Source organism: Silene latifolia, chromosome 6 (genome assembly GCF_048544455.1).
Source record: "Silene latifolia isolate original U9 population chromosome 6, ASM4854445v1, whole genome shotgun sequence".
Lineage (NCBI taxonomy): Eukaryota > Viridiplantae > Streptophyta > Magnoliopsida > Caryophyllales > Caryophyllaceae > Silene > Silene latifolia.
In genome coordinates this window covers 50,696,908-50,719,579 of record NC_133531.1, presented here as the reverse complement: position 1 = coordinate 50,719,579, position 22,672 = coordinate 50,696,908, and the positions used below count along the sequence as shown (strand labels likewise).

At 39.1% G+C, this 22,672-nt stretch overlaps 1 protein-coding gene across 1 annotated transcript; it reads right to left on the bottom strand.

The window, feature by feature from the left end:
- Positions 1 to 1,550: 1,550 nt before the first annotated feature.
- LOC141588066 (uncharacterized) lies at positions 1,551 to 19,436 on the bottom strand. The gene is made up of 8 exons (XM_074409522.1): positions 19,373 to 19,436; positions 18,744 to 18,855; positions 17,965 to 18,136; positions 17,811 to 17,874; positions 16,403 to 16,533; positions 4,435 to 4,609; positions 1,756 to 4,312; positions 1,551 to 1,677 (listed from the first exon to the last, which is right to left on the bottom strand). Exons 1-8 carry the CDS (start codon positions 19,434 to 19,436, stop codon positions 1,551 to 1,553), a joined length of 3,402 nt encoding a protein of 1,133 aa, XP_074265623.1.
- Positions 19,437 to 22,672: the final 3,236 nt, after the last annotated feature.

The window sequence follows — 22,672 nt, the reverse complement described above, 5'->3', positions numbered from 1 at the left end:
GCATCAACCCAACAAGAACAATCCAAATGGTCTTCTCAATGTCTTACAACAAAAGGGACATAAGAGCTAACCTAGGAACACACAATTGGAGGCTTCCTTAGTCAAAATTCGGCTGGTATAAGCCCTTGAGAGCAGCCCCCAAAGCTCTTACACAATTGTAAGAATGATAGTGACACTTTGGACCTTCCTTGAAAGCGACATTTGAGCTCTTTTGAAAAATAATAAAACAGCCTCCTAGGACTGATTTGGACGGTCCAAGCAGCTGGTTTATGGCCTAGGATTGTCTTCATTTTTTTAATAAAAAAGATGGGACCGATTGGAAGCAAACTAAGCTCGATTGTTGAAAATCGATAAACTCGTTACTCGGTTTTGTCTCGTGAATTCATCTCAGCTTGGATCCTTATTTAAATAAAAGTCCCAGGCAAAAAGTCTCAAAATTCATTATAGAATTGAGACGTGACGAGAATTACCATGTCTTCTTAGACGGAATTTGAGTTAGACCTCAAATTGGACGAAGGTCCCAATCCGCGGTCTAGCTCGGCCTCCTCTCCCGTTTCAACCTCCCCTTCTTGAAAAGGATTTGCCCTCAAATCCTCGACATCTTCACCCTCGAGGTCTTCATAAAACGGACTCAAGTCACCAATGTTGAAGGTTCCATGGACACCATACTCACCCAGAAGATTGATTTTGTAAGCACTCGGACCAATTCTTTCCACAACTTCGAAAGGACCATCGGCCCTAGGCATGAGTTTGTTTTTCCTCTTTTGTGGGAACCTCTCCTTTCTTAAATGAACCCAAACAAGATCTCCGGGTTCAAAGTTCTTTGGATGACTCGGTTTCTTGACACGGTTCACATACCCCTCGTTTGTTTTCTCAATTTGCTTTTTCACTTGGGCATGGATTTGGAGCATTTGTTCGACCCTTTTCTTGGCATCATAGTCGATGGAATTCCTCTTAATAGGTGCTAAATCAGTAGGCATAAGTGGATTAATGCCATAAACCACCTCGAATGGAGATTTCCCGGTGCTTGATGAAGGAGCTCGATTAAATGCAAATTCGGCTTGTGATAATTTGAGATCCCAATCTTTCAAAGACTTGCACACCGTGGCCCTTAAGATTCTGCCCAAGGTCTTGTTAGTAACCTCGGTTTGACCATCGGTTTGAGGATGATGGGAGGTGCTAAAAAGAAGCCTTGTTTTGAGCAACTTCCACAAGGATCTCCAAAAGTGACTCATAAATTTGGTATCCCGATCAGAAACTATTGACTTTGGTACACCATGGAGCTTGACCACTTCCTTTAGATATAAATTAGCAACACTTGAAGCGTCCTCGGTTTTTTTGCAAGCAATGAAATGAGCCATTTTGCTAAATCGATCAACCACGACCATGATGGAATCCTTGCCTCGTTGTGTCCTTGGCAAGGCCACAATAAAATCCATGCTAACATCCTCCCATGGCTGGTTTGGGACGGGTAGGGGTGTATAGGGACCCTTTTGGAAGGAAGACTTGGCTTGATGACAAGGAGCACACCTCTTGATCACACTTTGGACTTAACATGGTGTATAGGGACCCTTCATGTGTTCAAACCCTAGTACTCTTTGTTCCATAAAACTTAACATGGGGAATCTTCTTGAAAGAGCATCGGCCACCACATTGTTTTTGCCCTCAATATACTTGCTTGAAAAATTGAATGATTGTAAGAACTCCACCCATTTAGCATGCCTATGATTGAGCTTGTGTTGGCCATTGATATACTTGAGAGCTTCATGATCGGAATGCAAAACAAACGGCTTTGGCTTCAAGTAGTGGCTCCAATGATTCAAAGCTCGAATAATGGCATAGAATTCTTTATCATAAGTTGAGTAATTGAGCTTGGCACCATTGAGCTTCTCACTAAAGTATGCTACTGTTTTGTGGTCTTGAAGTAGCACGGCCCCAACTCCAACTCCGCTAGCATCACACTCGACTTCAAATAACTTGTGGAAATTGGGTAATGTAAGAATAGGAGACTCACACATTAAGGCCTTGACTTTGTTGAAGGCTGATTCGGCCCTATCATTCCAAGAGAACTCCCCTTTCTTCATACACTCGGTAATAGGAGCCATGATGGTGCTGAAATCTTTGATAAACCTCCTATAAAAGGAAGCTAAGCCATGGAAACTCCTTACTTCGGTGATGGTGCTCGGCCTTGGCCAAGATTGAATAGCCTTGACCTTCTCTTGATCCACTAGAATCCCTTGATCACTAATGATGAAACCCAAGAATTGGACTTCCTTTTGCATGAATGAACATTTCTCCAATTTCCCATAAAGCTTGTGCTCCCGAAGTGTTTCAAACAATACTTGTAGATGCTTGAGATGCTCTTCTTTGGATGGACTAAAAATCAGAATATCATCAAAGTATACCACCACAAATCGGCCCAAATAAGGTCTAAGGACCTCGGTCATCAACCTCATGAAAGTACTTGGAGCATTAGAGAGACCAAATGGCATGACAAGCCACTCATATAAGCCATGCTTGGTTTTGAAGGCTGTTTTCCACTCGTCCCCTTCTTTGATTCTAACTTGATGGTAACCTTGCCTTAAATCGATCTTTGAGAACACTTGAGCTCCACTAAGCTCATCCAAGATATCGTCAAGTCTAGGTATTGGGAACCTATACTTAACGGTGATGTTGTTGATGGCTCGGCTATCGGTGCACATTCTCCATGACCCATCCTTTTTTGGAACAAGTAGTGCCGGAACCGCACAAGGACTAAGTGACTCCCTCACAAATCCCTTACTCACTAACTCCTCAATCTGTTTTTGCAACTCTTTGGTGGCTATTGGATCACTTCTATAGGCTGCTTTGTTTGGTAAAGAGGCTCCCGGAATAAGATCAATTTGGTGCTCAATGCCCCTAAGAGGCGGTAACCCACTCGGAAGTTCATTAGGAAAGACATCCCCATAAGAATCAAGTAACTCTTGAACCTCCCTCGACACTCCCTCCTTGGCCGTGGCCTGCTGCCCGTGACCCTCTCCGCCACCTTCTGCCCCCTTAGCCAACCCCGTAACCACTAGAGCATACACGTCCCCCTCCCCTTCTAACTCTTGCAACATTTCAGCCCCATTGATTAATAGGATTTCCTTAGAAGGTTCAACCATTGAAGGTGGTGTTGTAGGTTTGATGGTGGGTGGTAATGGTGACAATATGACTCTTTTTGAAGCAAATTTGAAGGAATAGGTGTTCTCTTTCCCATGGTGAATAGACTCCCTATCAAATTCCCAAGGTCTCCCAAGTAACAAATGACAAGCATCCATGGGTAGGACATCACAAAGGACCTCATCCACATAATTCTTTCCAATAGAAAAAGAGACCAAACATTGTTTATCAACTCTAACCTCGGCTCCTTTGTTGAGCCACCTTAGTTTGTATGGACAAGGATGATTTATTGTGGGTAATGAGAGTTTTTCAATCAAAGTACTCGATGCTACATTAGTACAACTCCCCCCATCAATTATCAAATTACACACTCTTCCCTTGATGGTACATCTAGTCCTAAAGATTTGTTGTCTTTGGTCTAGTTCTAATGGTTGTGTGTGCATCACCCTCCAAGTAACCAAACTAAGTCCCGAATACGGCATGACTACCTCGGCTGCCTCCTTTTGTTCCTCATCACTCTCATCATTTTCACAAACAATAATCTCATCCTCTCCCCAATGGACTACTTCTAGGGTGCTAAGAGCCCTCTTGGTTGGACAATCTTTCATGAAATGACCATACCCTTGACATTGGAAGCATTTCTTGAGGCCTACGGTTTTTCTTTGAGAAGTTTCGGGTGCTTTTCCTTTGTCAAAATAGGCTGTTTTTGGTTGTGAGTTTGAGAGGTCTTTGGGTTTTGACTCGGTTGGTGTGTGGGGTTTCGAGTAGTGGCCTGTTTTGGTCGGGTATTTTTGTGGATTAGCCCTTCCCTTTCCCGCTTTCTCAACTCTTAAAGCCAAGTTAACGGCCTCATCAAAGGACCACACATGTTGTAATCGGACTCTTTGAGCAACTTTGTCATCTAGACCCTCAACAAATCTAGCAATTTTTTGTTCCGGTTTCTCATTCATTTCACATTGCAAAGTGAGTTGCTCAAAATCTCTAATGTAAGACTCAAGTGGTTGTTGATCTTGTTTAAGTTGGGTGAGTTTAATGAACAAGTCTTGAGTGTATTCTTTAGGCACAAATTTCTCATTAAGCTTCTTCTTCAACTTTAACCAAGACTTAATGGGTTCCTTACCATCTCTTTTTCTCAGATTTTTTAAGTTCTCATACCAAAGTGAAGCATATCCTTTAAGTTTTAAGATGGCAACTTTAAAACACTTAGCATGATAGCATCCGAATATGACTTAAACTCAAAGACTCTTTCGATAGTTCTAAGCCAATCTATTAAATCTTCGGGATTTAAACTACCATTAAAGTCTGGAATTTCTACCTTTAAGTCTTTAGGATGCTCCTCATGATAAGCTTCAACCAAGGAATCCCCCGAATCTGAGGGCAAGTCGTCCTCCATATGTTCAAGCTCTCGGCCCCTTGCTCCAAACCCACGGCCACGCCCCCTTCCACGGTTTGGTGGTTGTCGTCCTCCCTGCCTTGGTGGTGTTGGAACATTAGACATCAAGGTTGTTATGGATTCTAAGATCAAATCCACATTTGTTGTTAATCGATCTACTTTGTTTTCAAGACCGAGTATTCTCTCTTCACTCATTGGGCTGTTTTTGTGTTTTTGAATGTAGGTAGGAAAATGAACTCACAAGACTAACCAAAGCTCTGATAACCAAGTTGGAGTGAAACCTCTAACTCTATAATTTAAGTGGAAAACTAAGGAAAGGAGCCTAAGTTTGCATGAAACAAACTGAAGTTTAGGCGTGTCACTAGGGACGGTTTTTGTGATATGTCTAGACCCGAACACAAAGCAATAGGAATAGACTCGATAGTTTAAAGCACACAAGCAAGTAAACTACCAAATTCCAAGCACACAGCAAAGGAGCTCTTCAAGCACAAAGCAAAGAAGAGATTTTAATGAAGAAAACTCATGTTTCTTACTTGGTTTTTAACTTAAGCAAATCTGAGTTTTTACAACCAAGGGCTTTGGTTTATATAGTACCAAGCCTTCTAATCCTAACCACTTATTTTACATCCAATGGCTATCATTAAACTACTAAGAAAACAAGAAAAAAGTTGTTGAAAACTCCCCTAGGCTGCCGTGAGCATCAACCCAACAAGAACAATCCAAATGGTCTTCTCAATGTCTTACAACAAAAGGGACATAAGAGCTAACCTAGGAACACACAATTGGAGGCTTCCTTAGTCAAAATTCGGCTGGTATAAGCCCTTGAGAGCAGCCCCCAAAGCTCTTACACAATTGTAAGAATGATAGTGACACTTTGGACCTTCCTTGAAAGCGACATTTGAGCTCTTTTGAAAAATAATAAAACAGCCTCCTAGGACTGATTTGGACGGTCCAAGCTGCTGGTTTATGGCCTAGGATTGTCTTCATTTGTTTAATAAAAAAGATGGGACCGATTGGAAGCAAACTAAGCTCGATTGTTGAAAACCGATAAACTCGTTACTCGGTTTTGTCTCGTGAATTCATCTCAGCTTGGATCCTTATTTAAATAAAAGTCCCTAGGCAAAAAGTCTCAAAATTCATTATAGAATTGAGACGTGACGAGAATTACCATGTCTTCTTAGACGAAATTTGAGTTAGACCTCAAATTGGATGAAGGTCCCAATCCACGGTCTAGCTCGGCCTCCTCTCCCGTTTCAAAGTCACAATGACAAGGATAAATTATTCACACAACGAGTCACAATGACTAATAAACATGGACAAATGCTTCAAACAACGAGTCACAATGACTAATAAACATGGACAAATGCTTCACACAACAGTCACAATGACTAATGAACCCACAATTGGTTCACAAAACGAGTCACAAAGACTAATAAACATGGACAAATGCTTCACACAACGAGTCACAATGACTAATAAACATGGACAAATGTTTCACACAACGAGTCACAATAACTAATGAACAAGGAAAATTAGTTCACACAATAAGTCACAATAACAAGGACAAAAAGTTGATACAACGAGTCATAATGACTAATAACCATGGACAAATGGTTCACACAACGAGTCATAATAACAAGGTTAAATTATTAACACAACGAGTCACAATGACTAATAAACATGGACAAATGCTTCAAACAACGATTAACAATGACTAATAAACAAGGACAAATGGTTCACACAACGAGTCACAATGACTAATGAACATGGACAATTGTTTCACACAACGAGTCACAATGACTAATAAACATGGACAAATGCTACACACAACGAGTCACAATGACAAATGAACAAGGACAAATGGTTCAAACAATGAGTCACATCGACTAATACACAAGGACAAATGGTTCACACAACGAGTCACAATGACTAATGAACAAGGACAATTGGTTGACACAACGAGTCATAATAACAAGGATAAATGATTAACACAACGAGTGACAATGACAAATTAACATGGACAAATGCTTCACACAACGAGTAACAATGACTAATAAACAAGGACAAATGGTTCACACAATGAGTAACAATGACTAATAAACAAGGACAAATGGTTCACACAACGAGCCACAATGACTAATAAACATGGACAAATGTTTCACACAACGAGTCACAATGACTAACAATGACTAATAAACAAGGACAAATGTTTCACACAACGAGTCACAATGACAAATGAAAAAGGACAATTGGTTCACACAACGAGTCACAATGACTAAGGAGAAAAAGACAATTGGTTGACACAACGAGTCACAATGACAAGGATAAATTATTTACACAAGGAGTCACAATGACTAAAAAGATGGACAAATGCTTCACACAACGAGTCACAATGACTAATAAACATGGACAAATGCTTCACACAACGAGTCACAATGCCTAATTAACAAGGACAACTGTTTCACACAACGAGTCACAATGACTAATTAAGAAGGACAAATTTTTCACACAACAAGTCACAATGACTAATAAATAAGGACAAATGGTTTACACAATGAGTCACAATGACAAGGATAAATTATTTACACAACGAGTCACAATGACTAATAAACATGGACAAATGCTTCAAACAACGAGTCACAATGACTAATAAACATGGACAAATGCTTCACACAACAGTCACAATGACTAATGAACAAGGACAATTGGTTCACAAAACGAGTCACAATGAGTCACAATATCACAATGACAAATGAACAAGGACAAATGGTTCACACAACGAGTCACAATGACTAAGGAGAAAAAGACAATTGGTTTACACAACGAGTCACAATGACAAGGATAAATTATTCACACAAGGAGTCACAATGACTAAAAAGATGGACAAATGATTCACACATCGAGTTACAATGACTAATAAACATGGACAAGTGCTTCACACAACGAGTCACAATGACTAATGAACAAGGACAATGGGTTCACACAACGAGTCACAATGACTAATTAAGATGGACAAATGTTTCACACAACGAGTCACAATGACTATTAAACAAGGATAAATGGTTCACACAATAAGTCACAATGACAAGGATAAATTATTCACACAACGAGCCACAATGACTAATAAACATGGACAACTGCTTCATACAACGAGTCACAATGACTAATAAACATGGACAAATGCTTCACACAACACTCACAATGACTAATAAACATGGACAAATGTTTCACACAACGAGTCACAATAACTAATGAACAAGGAAAATTAGTTCACACAATGAGTCACAATAACAAGGACAAAAGGTTGATACAACGAGTCACAATGACTAATAACCATGGTCAAGTTGTTTACACAACGAGTCACAATAACAAGGTTAAATTATTTAACACAACGAGTCACAATGACTAATAAACATGGACAAATGCTTCACACAACGATTAACAATGACTAATAAACAAGGACAAATGGTTCACACAACGAGTCACAATGACTAATGAACATGGACAATTGTTTCACACAACGAGTCACAATGACTAATAAACATGGACAAATGCTTCACATAACGAGTCACAATGACAAATGAACAAGGAAAAATGGTTCAAACAATGAGTCAAAATGACTAATAAACAAGGACAAATGGTTCACACAACGAGTCACAATGACTAATGAACAAGGACAATTGGTTGACACAACGAGTCACAATAACAAGGATAAATTATTAACACAACGAGTCACAATGACAAATTACGATGGACAAATGCTTCACACAACGAGTAACAATGACTAATAAACAAGGACAAATGGTTCACACAACGAGTAACAATGACTAATAAACAAGGACAAATGGTTCACACAACGAGCCACAATGACTAATAAAAATGGACAAATGTTTCACACAACGAGTCACAATGACTATAAATGACTAAAAAACAAGGACAAATGTTTCACACAACGAGTCACAATGACAAACGAACAAGGACACATGGTTCACACTACGAGTCACAATGACTAAGGAGAAAAAGACAATTGGTTAACACAACGAGTCACAATGACAAGGATAAATTATTTACACAAGGATTCACAATGACTAATAAACATGGACAAATGCTTCAAACAACGAGTCACAATGACTAATAAACATGGACAAATGCTTCACACAACAGTCACAATGACTAATGAACAAGGACAATTGGTTCACAAAACGAGTCACAAAGACTAATAAACATGGACAAATGCTTCACACAACGAGTTACAATGACTAATAAACATGGACAAATGTTTCACACAACGAGTCACAATAACTAATGAACAAGGAAAATTAGTTCACACAATGAGTCACAATGACAAATAAACAAGGACAAATGGTTCACACAACGAGCCACAATGACTAATAAACATGGACAAATGTTTCACACAACGAGTCACAATGACTAACAATGACTAATAAACAAGGACAAATGTTTCACACAACGAGTCACAATGACAAACGAACATGGACAAATGGTTCACACTACGAGTCACAATGACTAAGGAGAAAAAGACAATTGGTTGACACAACGAGTCACAATGACAAGGATAAATTATTTACACAAGGAGTCACAATGACTAAAAAGATGGACAAATGCTTCACACAACGAGTCACAATGACTAATAAACATGGTCAAATGCTTCACAGAACGAGTCACAATGACTAATGAACAAGGACAATTGGTTCACACGAGGAGTCACAATGACTAATTAAGATGGACAAATGTTTCACACAACGAGTCACAATGACTAATAAACAAGGACAAATGGTTCACACAATGAGTCACAATGACAAGGATAAATTATTCACACAACGAGTCACAATGACTAATAAACATGGACAAATGCTTAAAACAACGAGTCACAATGACTAATAAACATGGACAAATGCTTCACACAACAGTCACAATGACTAATGAACAAGGACAATTGGTTCACAAAACGAGTCACAAAGACTAAAAACATGGACAAATGCTTCACACAACGAGTTACAATGACTGATAAACATGGACAAATGTTTCACACAACGAGTCATAAAAACTAATGAACAAGGAAAATTAGTTCACACAATGAGTCACAATAACAAGGACAAAAGGTTGATACAACGAGTCACAATGACTAATAACCATGGACAAATGCTTCACACAACGAGTCACAATGACTAATAAACAAGGACAAATGGTTCACACAACGAGTCACAATAACAAGGATAAATTATTAACACAACAAGTCAAAATGACTAATAAACATGGACAAATGCTTCACACAAAATTAACAATGACTAATAAACAAGGATAAATGGTTCACACAACCAGTCACAATGACTAATAAACATGGACAATTGTTTCACACAACGAGTCACGATGACTAATAAACATGGACAAATGCTTCACACTACGAGTCACAATGACAAATGAACAAGGACAAATGGTTCACACAACGAGTCACAATGACTAAGGAGAAAAAGACAATTGGTTTACACAACGAGTCACAATGACAAGGATAAATTATTCACACAAGGAGTCACAATGACTAAAAAGATGGACAAATGATTCACACAACGAGTTACAATGACTAATAAACATGGACAAATGCTTCACACAACGAGTCACAATGACTAATGAACAAGGACAATGGGTTCACACAACGAGTCACAATGACTAATTAAGATGGACAAATGTTTCACACAACGAGTCACAATGACTATTAAACAAGGACAAATGGTTCACACAATAAGTCACAATGACAAGGATAAATTATTCACACAACGAGTCACAATGACTAATAAACATGGACAACTGCTTCATACAACGAGTCACAATGACTAATAAACATGGACAAATGCTTCACACAACACTCACAATGACTAATAAACATGGACAAATGTTTCACACAACGAGTCACAATAACTAATGAACAAGGAAATATAGTTCACACAATGAGTCACAATAACAAGGACAAAAGGTTGATACAACGAGTCACAATGACTAATAACCATGGTCAAGTTGTTCACACAACGAGTCACAATAACAAGGTTAAATTATTAACACAACGTGTCACAATGACTAATAAACATGGACAAATGCTTCACACAACGATTAACAATGACTAATAAACAAGGACAAATGGTTCACACAACGAGTCACAATGACTAATGAACATGGACAATTGTTTCACACAATGAGTCACAATGACTAATAAACATGGACAAATGCTTCACACAACGAGTCACAATGACAAATGAACAAGGACAAATGGTTCAAACAATGAGTCACAATGACTAATAAACAACGACAAATGGTTCACACAACGAGTCACAGTGACTAATGAACAAGGACAATTGGTTGACACAACGATTCACAATAACAAGGATAAATTATTAACACAACGAGTCACAATGACAAATTACCATGGACAAATGCTTCACACAACGAGTAACAATGACTAATAAACAAGGACAAATGGATCACACAACGAGTAACAGTGACTAATAAACAAGGACAAATGGTTCACAGAACGAGCCACAATGACTAATAAACATGGACAAATGTTTCACACAACGAGTCACAATGACTAACAATGACTAATAAACAAGGACAAATGTTTCACACAACGAGTCACAATGACAAACGATCATAGACAAATGGTTCACACTACGAGTCACAATGACTAATAAACATGGACAAATGCTTCACAGAACGAGTCACAATGACTAATGAACAAGGACAATTGGTTCACACGAGGAGTCACAATGACTAATTAAGATGGACAAATGTTTCACACAACGAGTCACAATGACTAATAAACAAGGACAAATGGTTCACACAATGAGTCACAATGACAAGGATAAATTATTCACACAACGAGTCACAATGACTAATAAACATGGACAAATGCTTAAAACAACGAGTCACAATGACTAATAAACATGGACAAATGCTTCACACAACAACCACAATGACTAATGAACAAGGACAATTGGTTCACAAAACGAGTCACAAAGACTAATAAACATGGACAAATACTTCACACAACGAGTTACAATGACTGATAAACATGGACAAATGTTTCACACAACGAGTCACAAAAACTAATGAACAAGGAAAATTAGTTCACACAATGAGTCACAATAACAAGGACAAAAGGTTGATACAACGAGTCACAATGACTAATAACCATGGACAAATTCTTCACACAACGAGTCACAATGACTAATAAACAAGGACAAATGGTTCACACAACGAGTCACAATAACAAGGATAAATTATTAACACAACGAGTCAAAATGACTAATAAACATGGACAAATGCTTCACACAACGATTAACAATGACTAATAAACAAGGACAAATGGTTCACACAACGAGTCACAGTGACTAATGAACAAGGACAATTGGTTGACACAACGAGTCACAATAACAAGGATAAATTATTAACACAACGAGTCACAATGACAAATTACCATGGACAAATGCTTCACACAACGAGTAACAATGACTAATAAACAAGGACAAATGGTTCACACAACGAGTAACAGTGACTAATAAACAAGGACAAATGGTTCACACAACGAGCCACAATGACTAATAAACATGGACAAATGTCTCACACAACGAGTCACAATGACTAACAATGACTAATAAACAAGGACAAATGTTTCACACAACGAGTCACAATGACAAACGATCATAGACAAAAGGTTCACACTACGAGTCACAATGACTAATAAACATGGACAAATGCTTCACAGAACGAGTCACAATGACTAATGAACAAGGACAATTGGTTCACACGAGGTGTCACAATGACTAATTAAGATGGACAAATGTTTCACACAACGAGTCACAATGACTAATAAACAAGGACAAATGGTTCACACAATGAGTCACAATGACAAGGATAAATTATTCACACAACGAGTCACAATGACTAATAAACATGGACAAAAGCTTAAAACAACGAGTCACAATGACTAATAAACATGGACAAATGCTTCACACAACAACCACAATGACTAATGAACAAGGACAATTGGTTCACAAAACGAGTCACAAAGACTAATAAACATGGACAAATACTTCACACAACGAGTTACAATGACTGATAAACATGGACAAATGTTTCACACAACGAGTCACAAAAACTAATGAACAAGGAAAATTAGTTCACACAATGAGTCACAATAACAAGGACAAAAGGTTGATACAACGAGTCACAATGACTAATAACCATGGACAAATTCTTCACACAACGAGTCACAATGACTAATAAACAAGGACAAATGGTTCACACAACGAGTCACAATAACAAGGATAAATTATTAACACAACGAGTCACAATGACTAATAAACATGGACAAATGCTTCACACAACGATTAACAATGACTAATAAACAAGGACAAATGGTTCACACAACGAGTCACAATGACTAATAAACATGGACAATTGTTTCATACGAGTCACAATGACTAATAAACATGGACAAATGCTTACACAACGAGTCACAATGACAAATGAACAAGGACAAATGGTTCACACAACGAGTCACAATGACTAAGGAGAAAAAGACAATTGGTTTACACAACGAGTCACAATGACAAGGATAAATTATTCACAAAAGGACTCACAATGACTAAAAAGATGGACAAATGATTCACACAACGAGTCACAATGACTAATAAACATGGACAAATGCTTCACACAACGAGTCACAATGGCTAATGAACAAGGACAATTGGTACAAACAATGAGTCACAATGACTAATAAACAAGGACAAATGGTTCACACAACGAGTCACAATGACTAATGAACAAGGACAATTGGTTGACACAACGAGTCACAATAACAAGGATAAATTATTAACACAACGAGTCACAATGACAAATTACCATGGACAAATGCTTCACGCAACGAGTAACAATGACTAATAAACAAGGACAAATGGTTCACACAACGAGTAACAGTGACTAATAAACAAGGACAAATGGTTCACACAACGAGACACAATGACTAATAAACATGGACAAATGTTTCACACAACGAGTCACAATGACTAACAATGACTAATAAACAAGGACAAATGTTTCACACAACGAGTCACAATGACAAACGATCATGGACAAATGGTTCACACTACGAGTCACAATGACTAAGGAGAAAAAGACAATAGGTTGACACAACGAGTCACAATGACAAGGATAAATTATTTACATAAGGAGTCACAATGACTAAAAAGATGGACAAATGCTTCACACAACGAGTCACAATGACTAATAAACATGGACAAATGCTTCACAGAATGAGTCACAATGACTAATGAACAAGGACAATTGGTTCACACGAGGAGTCACAATGACTAATTAAGATGGACAAATGTTTCACACAACGAGTCACAATGACTAATAAACAAGGACAAATGGTTCACACAATGAGTCACAATGACAAGGATAAATTATTCACACAACGAGTCACAATGACTAATAAACATGGACAAATGCTTAAAACAACGAGTCACAATGACTAATAAACATGGACAAATGGTTCACACAACAACCACAATGACTAATGAACAAGGACAATTGGTTCACAAAACGAGTCACAAAGACTAATAAACATGGACAAATACTTCACACAACGAGTTACAATGACTGATAAATATGGACAAATGTTTCACACAACGAGTCACAAAAACTAATGAACAAGGAAAATTAGTTCTCACAATGAGTCACAATAACAAGGACAAAAGGTTGATACAACGAGTCACAATGACTAATAACCATGGACAATACTTCAGACAACGAGTCACAATGACTAATAAACAAGGACAAATGGTTCACACAACGAGTCACAATAACAAAGATAAATTATTAACACAATGAGTCAAAATGACTAATAAACATGGACAAATGCTTCACACAACGATTAACAATGACTAATAAACAAGGATAAATGGTTCACACAACGAGTCACAATGACTAATAAACATGGACAATTGTTTCACACAACGAGTCACAATGACTAATAAACATGGACAAATGCTTACACAACGAGTCACAATGACAAATGAACAAGGACAAATGGTTCACACAACGAGTCACAATGACTAAGGAGAAAAAGACAATTGGTTTACACAACGAGTCACAATAACAAGGATAAATTATTCACAAAAGGAGTCACAATGACTAAAAAGATGGACAAATGATTCACACAACGAGTCACAATGACTAATAAACAAGGACAAATGGTTCACACAACGAGTCACAATGACTAATGAACATGGACAATTGTTTCACACAACGAGTCACAATGACTAATAAACATGGACAAATGCTTCACACAACAGTCACAATGTGCAGTGTAATGTCCAAGGGTTTAGGCAAAAACAACAAACAAACAAGACAAGTTCTCAGGAATGCAATAAACTTGTGCTATTTAATAAAATTATGAATTGACCTCCTAAAATCATGAAACTTGGCAGTAAATTACTTTGATGTGAGAACTAACTCTGAGTAAATTTCCAGGATTTTTAGAGGACTCTAAGTATTTTTAAGACTCAATCGAATCGACCGACACACAAAGGACTGTAATTGAGACAGTTCTGGGATTTGGCTGAAAGGAGGGAACTTTGGATATAATTATCAACTATAAAACCCACAGAATTCGCACAGGGAATTAAGCTAACAATTTGGGGTGTTAGAGTTAAGAGATTCCACAGATTAACACAGAAAGACTCAATCGAAACAAACAAGAAAGCTAAACTAACCACAGGTCTCAAAGACAGAAAGTTTATACTCTACTAACAAGTACTTAATCAATAACCACAGTCTAAGCACAGGTTATTATCAAGCCTGACTCTAATCTACAGACTAAGCACAAGATTAAGAGGTTTAAATTTGAGAGAATTCTCAGGTTTCATTCATAAATCACCCATGTTACAACGATCGAGTTGAGGTCCTTATATAGGCCTTTTTAGGTTACAAACTTGAAAGAAAACTACATCCAAGGGTCAGGATCCCTCCTCACATGCTGGTAAGAGTCCAAGTACAATATTACAACGGTTTAAAAGCTCTTAATTGTAAACTGGAATGAAAACAAAAGAGAAATGCAGTGACAAAGGTGACAGTTGTGGTCCTTTCTTTGCATTGCTGGCTTTTCTGTTGAATGTAGGCACTTGAGGACGAAATGATTGAGTCCTTGGCATTAAAATTGGCTCTAGGTTGTATCTGGTATATGGGAAGACAAACCAAAAGTTCTTTGTGTGCTTTTTCCTCATGGTTTAGCCAGAAATGGAAAGTTTGCTTTTGTTGTTTGTCATTTCTTTCAGAGATGTCCAACTTGGTTTTCTAGGACTTGCATTGTGATTTTCCCTTGGACCCCTAGGACTTTTCTGAGCCTAGTTTAGTGACCAACCAGCTGGCCATGGTGGTAGCTGGTGGTTGGGCTTGTACTCGTACCTATTAGCCTCTAAACTTAGCCCAGTTTGGTTGCTTCCTGGAATGAGTGTGGTGTTGTTTTGGCACCTTGCATTTGTGGGGTGCCCTGGTCTGTGGCTCCCGCCGCAACCTCCCTGGTTGAACAGGGCTTGTCCTCAAGCCTGATGACTCCTCCCCTCAAGCATCCTCATAATAGGGACTTAGGTCACCTACATTAAAAGTGCCATGCACCTCATACTCTTCTGGCAGATCCACTTTGTAGGCATTTGGACCAATCCTCTCAAGAACTTCAAAGGGGCCATCAGCTCTTGGCATTAACTTGTTCTTTCTTCTTGCTGGAAATCTCTCCTTTCTTAAGTGAACCCAGACCAAATCCCCTGGAACAAATTCTTTCTTTTTCTGATGTACCTTGGACTGTTTCATGTACTTCTCATTGGTCTTCTCAATTTCCCTTTTCACAGTGTCATGGAGTTTCAGCAGCTGTTCTGCCCTGGCCTTAGCATCATGATTCATCTCTTTTCTTGGTACAGATGACAAGTCTACAGGCATTAGTGGATTAATCCCATAGACAACCTCAAAAGGACTATGACCAGTAGCAGTTGATGGTGATCTGTTGAAGGCAAATTCTGCTGCTGCTAACTTGATGTCCCAATCTTTTAGACTCTTGCTTACAAGACATCTCAGAATCCTACCCAAGGTTTTGTTGGTGACCTCAGTTTGGCCATCTGTTTGGGGGTGGTGAGAAGTCTTGAACAACGATCTTGTCTTGAGCAGCTTCCATAGAGTTTTCCAAAAGTAACTCATGAACTTTGTATCTCTATCTGAGACAATTGTCTTTGGAACTCCATGAAGCCTTACAATTTCTTTTAGGTATAGCTCAAAGAACACTGGCGGCATCTTCTCGTTTTCTTGCAAGCTATAAAATGGGCCATCTTATCGAACCCAACAACAACAACCATGATTGAATCCTTTCCTCTCTGTGTCCTTGGTAATGCAACAATAAAATCCATGCTCACATCCTCCCATGGCTTACTTGGTACTGGTAATGGGATATATGGGCCAGTTTGGAAGGAACTCTTAGCCATTTGACACACTGAACATCTTCTGAGAACATTTTGGACATCCCCCATCATTTTTGGCCAATGGAACTGCTCCTGTAGTATGTCCATTGTTTTCTGAACACCAAAATGCCCTCCCAAACCTCCTGAATGGACTTCCCTGATTAGGAGGTCCCTGTATGAACCCCTTGGAACACAGAGCTTGTTCCCTTGGAATAGAAACCCATCTTGCAGCAAGTATATGTTCCCTGGAACCCTATGCCCTTCAAACTGTGTGACCCACTCCTCAGAGAAGTCAGGGTCTTCCTTGTACATCTCTTTCATGAACTCAAAACCAAGGACCCTGGTTCCCATAGTTGACAGTAAGGAGTGCCTCCTTGATAGTGCATCTGCCACTACATTTTGTTTTCCTTCTTTATACTTGCTGGAAAAGGTGAATGATTGCAAGTACTCCACCCATTTAGCATGTCTGTGACTCAATTTGTGTTGACCATTGATATATTTCAAAGCTTCATGATCAGAGTGTAACACAAATGGCTTTGGCTTCAAGTAGTGACTCCAATGCATGACTGCCCTGATAATTGCATAAAATTCTTTGTCATAGGTAGAATACTTTAATTTAGCTCCATTCAGTTTCTCACCAAGTAAGCTACGGGTTTCGAGCTTGGATCAGGACTGCACCAATGCCTACCCCACTGGCATCACACTCTACTTCAAAGAGTTGATCAAAGTCCGCAATTTCGGGATAGGGGTCTCACACATCAACTTCTTAATCCTCTCAAAGGACTGTTGAGCACTCTCAGTCCAGTGGAACTCTCCTTTCTTCATACACTCAGTAATTGGAGCAACAACTGAACTGAAGTTCTTGATAAATCTCCTATAAAAGGAAGCCAATCCATGGAACCCCCTTACCTCAGTGATGGTTTTAGGAGTTGGCCATGACTGAATGGCTGCAACTTTGTCCTGATCAACTGTAATCCCTCTCCCAGAGACAATGTACCCTAGGAATGCCACTTCTTTAACCATAAAAGTGCATTTTCCTAGTTTGCCAAATAGTTTCTGTTCTTTGAGGATCCCGAACACGCTTTCAAGATGTTTCGGTGTTCTTTTTCACTCTGCTTTGTAAACCAAGATATCATCAAAGTAGACCACTGCAAATTTGCCTAAACATGGCCTTAGCACCTCAGTCATCAGTCTCATAAAGGTGCTTGGTGCATTAGAAAGACCAAATGGCATCACAAGCCACTCATATAGTCCATGTTTAGTTTGAAGGCGCCTTCCACTCATCTCCTTCCCTTATCCTGACTTGATGGTACCCTTGCCTGAGATCAATCTTAGAAAATATCATGGCACCACTGAGCTCATCTAACATGTCATCCAACCTTGGTATTGGGAACCTGTACTTGACAGTGATGTTGTTAATGGCTCTGCTGTCAGTACACATCCTCCATGTTCCATCTTTCTTTGGAACAAGTAGAGCAGGGACTGCACAAGGACTGAGAGATTCCCTGACAAATCCTTTGCTCATAAGTTCCTCAATTTGGCTTTGCAATTCTTTGGTAGCAGCCGGATCACTTCTATAAGCTGGCCTGTTGGGAAGCACTGAGCCTGGAACAAGGTCTATGTGGTGCTCAATGCCTCTCAATGGTGGCAACCCACTAGGCAGCTCTCTTGGAAACACTTCCTTATACCTCTGAATTAATGGTCTAACTTCAGCAGGTATCTCAGGGATTCCTTCCTTGCTTACTTCTTTGGATAGTAACACCCAGACAGGTTGTTCTTGCTTCATTTCTTTGATCATGGCTGCTTCAGAAAGAAATAGCACACCATTGTTCTCCTCTGGCATACTTGGACCTCCATAGTTTCTCTGGTTGGGTGGTAATGGGGTCAGGGTGACCTTCTTGCCTTCATGTTTGAAACTATAGATGTTATCTTTCCCATGGTGAGTGGTATTCCTGTCATACTCCCATGGCCTTCCCAGGAGTAGGTGGCAGGCATCCATTGGGACAATATCACACAAGACTTCATCTTTATACACCTTCCCAATAGAAAATGGAACCAAGCATTGTTTGTCCACCCTCACTTCTGCTCCCTTGTTCAACCATCTCAACTTGTAAGGGTTTGGGTGTTCTTGAGTTGTCGGGTTGAGTTTACTAACCATGGCATTTGATGCCACATTTGTACAACTTCCCCATCTATGATTAGGTTACAAACCCTCCCCTGGATCCGTGCATCTGGTTCCGAATATCGTGGATCTTTGATCGGCTTTCCGAGGGTGAGTGTTGGGAATGCATAACCCTCCACAAGACTAAGTTGTGACCTGTATCAGGGGGGGCCACAACTGCATCTTGTTCTGGTTCTCCTTCAGTCTCCACTTCCTCCATTATCAGGGTCTCATCTTCCTCATACTGAACCAAACCTTCCCTCTCCCACTGTTCTACTTCCATTGCTGTTAAGGTTCTCTTAGAAGGACAGTCCTTCCTAAAATGGCCATACCCTTGGCACTGGAAGCATTTAATTTTCCCATCAGTCACAGGTGTGTTGGTTCTAGGATTCACATGACTCTTCCCCTTGTCTGGTGTTGGTTGGGTTGCAAGTTTTGGAGTTTCTCCAATCCTAACCCCAGAAAAAGGTTTGAAAGTGGATCTGGTAAGGGGTTTGGAAGCAGTGACCTTGGCTTTTCCCATCTTTTCAATCCTCAATGCAAGGTTGACTGCCTCATCAAAGGACCAGACTTGTTGCATTCTGACTCTTATAGCAATCTTAGGATCTAAGCCCTCAACAAACCTAGCAATTTTCTGTTCAGGCTTTTCAGTAATCTCACATTGCAGGGTAAGTTGTTCAAAGCTCCTAAGATAAGACTCAACAGATTGTTGGTCTTGTTTCAGTTGGGTTAACTTGATAAACATATCCTGTGTGTAATCTTTAGCTATAAACTTATCCTTCAATTTCTTTTTAAGTTTTAGCCAAGATTTAATGGGTTCCTTGCCTTCTCTCATTCTCTGGCTTTTCAGGGTTTCATACCAAAGTGAGGCATAACCTTTGAATTTAAGGATAGAAACTTTGAAAGCTTTCCTGTCAGTATATCCCTTAAATTCAAAGACTCTCTCAACAGTTCTAATCCAGTCTAACAAATCTTCAGGGTTTAAACTACCATGGAAATCAGGAATTTCTACCTTTATATCTTTGTCTCTTTCCATGTAGATGCCCTCTGCCATAGATTCATCAGTATCTGACATGTCTTCTCCATATTCCTGGTGGTGTGGTTGTCCTCTTCCCCGCTCCAACAAAGTCTCTACCCCTGCCTCTGCCTCTGTAGGGTGGCCTGTTAGGAACTCCTTCCGCAAGAGTGTTGACAATATTTACCAGTTCATTGATTCTTCCCGCTATCCGATCCACCCCGGTCTCAATACCGTAAATCTCTCTTCACTCATGGGTTATTTTTGTAGTTTTGTTGTAGTTAGGGTAAAAATGAACTCACTTTCCTTCCCAAGACTAACACAAGATGGAATCGTGTTAAAACCTTGCTCTGATATACCAATTTGCAGTGTAATGTCCAAGGGTTTAGACAAAAACAACAAACAAACAAGACAAGTTCTCAGGAATGCAATAAACTTGTGCTATTTAATAAAATTATGAATTGACCTCCTAAAATCATGAAACTTGGCAGTAAATTACTTTGATGTGAGAACTAACTCTGAGTAAATTTCCAGGATTTTTAGAGGACTCAAAGTATTTTTAAGACTCAACTGAACTGACCGATGACACAAAGGACTGTAATTGAGACAGTTACGGGATTTGGCTGAAAGGAGGGAACTTTGGATATAATTATCAACTATAAAACCCACAGAATTCTCACAGGGAATTAAGCTAACAATTTGGGGTGTTAGAGTTAAGAGATTCCACAGATTAACACAGAAAGACTCAATCAAACAAACAAAAAGCTAAACTAACCACGGTCTCAAAGACAGAAAGTTTATACTCTACTAACAAGTACTTAATCAATAACCACAGTCTAAGCACAGGTTATTATCAAGCCTGACTCTAATCTACAGACTAAGCACAAGATTAAGAGGTTTAAATTTGAGAGAATTCTCGTGTTTCATTCATAAATCACCGTGTTACAACATCCGAGTTGAGGTCCTTATATAGGCCTTTTTAGGTTACAAACTTGAAAGAAAACTACATCCAAGGGTCAGGATCCCTCCTCACATGCTGGTAAGAGTCCAAGTACAATATTACAACGGTTTAAAAGCTCTTAATTGTAAACGGAATGAAAACAAAAGAGAAATGCAGTGACAAAGACGAGTTGTGGTCCTTTCTTTGCATTGCTTGGCTTTTCTGTTGAATATAGGCACTTGAGGACGAAATGATTGAGTCCTTGGCATTAAAATTGGCTCTAGGTTGTATCTGGTATATGGGAAGACAAACCAAAAGTTCTTTGTGTGCTTTTTCCTCATGGTTTAGCCGAGAAATGGAAAGTTTGCTTTTGTTGTTTGTCATTTGTTTGCAGATTCTCGACTTGGTTTTCTAGGACTTGCATTGTGATTTTCCCTTGGACCCCTAGGACTTTTCTGAGCCTAGTTTAGTGACCAACCAGCTGGCCATGGTGGCAGCTGGTGGTTGGGCTTGTACTCGTACCTATTAGCCTCTAAACTTAGCCCAGTTTGGTTGCTTCCTGGAATGAGTGTGGTGTTGTTTTGGCCTGCTTGCATTTGTGGGGTGCCCTGGTCTGTGGCTCCTGCTGCACAATGACTAATAAATATGGACAAATGTTTCACACAATGAGTCACAATAACTAATGAACAAGGAAAATTCGTTCACACAATGAGTCACAATAACAAGGACAAAAGGTTGATACAACGAGTCACGATGACTAATAACCATGGTCAAATGGTTCACACAACGAGTCACAATAACAAGGTTAAATTATTAACACAACGAGTCACAATGACTAATAAACATGGACAAATGCTTCACACAACGATTAACAATGACTAATAAACAAGGACAAATGGTTCACACAACGAGTCACAATGACTAATGAACATGGACAATTGTTTCACACAACGAGTCACAATGACTAATAAACATGGACAAATGCTTCACACAACGAGTCACAATGACAAATGAACAAGGACAAATGGTTCAGACAATGAGTCACAATGACTAATAAAGAAGGACAAATGGTTCACACAACGAGTCACAATGACTAATGAACAAGGACAATTGGTTGACACAACGAGTCACAATAACAAGGATAAATTATTAACACAACGAGTCACAATGACAAATTACCATGGACAAATGCTTCACACAACGATTAACAATGACTAATAAACAAGGACAAATGGTTCACACAACGAGTCACAATGACTAATGAACATGGACAATTGTTTCACACAACGAGTCACAATGACTAATAAACATGGACAAATGCTTCACACAACGAGTCACAATGACAAATGAACAAGGACAAATGGTTCAGACAATGAGTCACAATGACTAATAAAGAAGGACAAATGGTTCACACAACGAGTCACAATGACTAATGAACAAGGACAATTGGTTGACACAACGAGTCACAATAACAAGGATAAATTATTAACACAACGAGTCA

Coding starts and splice junctions, on each gene's coding strand:
- LOC141588066 (XM_074409522.1), bottom strand. CDS start 19,436: ATGGAGGAAGTGGAGACTGAAGGAGAACCAGAACAAGATGCAGTTGTG. Junction 18,856..19,372: donor TGTGGCCCCCCCTGATACAG/GTCACAACTTAG, acceptor TTTCTGAAGCAG/CCATGATCAAAGAAATGAAG. Junction 18,137..18,743: donor GTTAGACCATTAATTCAGAG/GTATAAGGAAGT, acceptor ACATCTTGAAAG/CGTGTTCGGGATCCTCAAAG.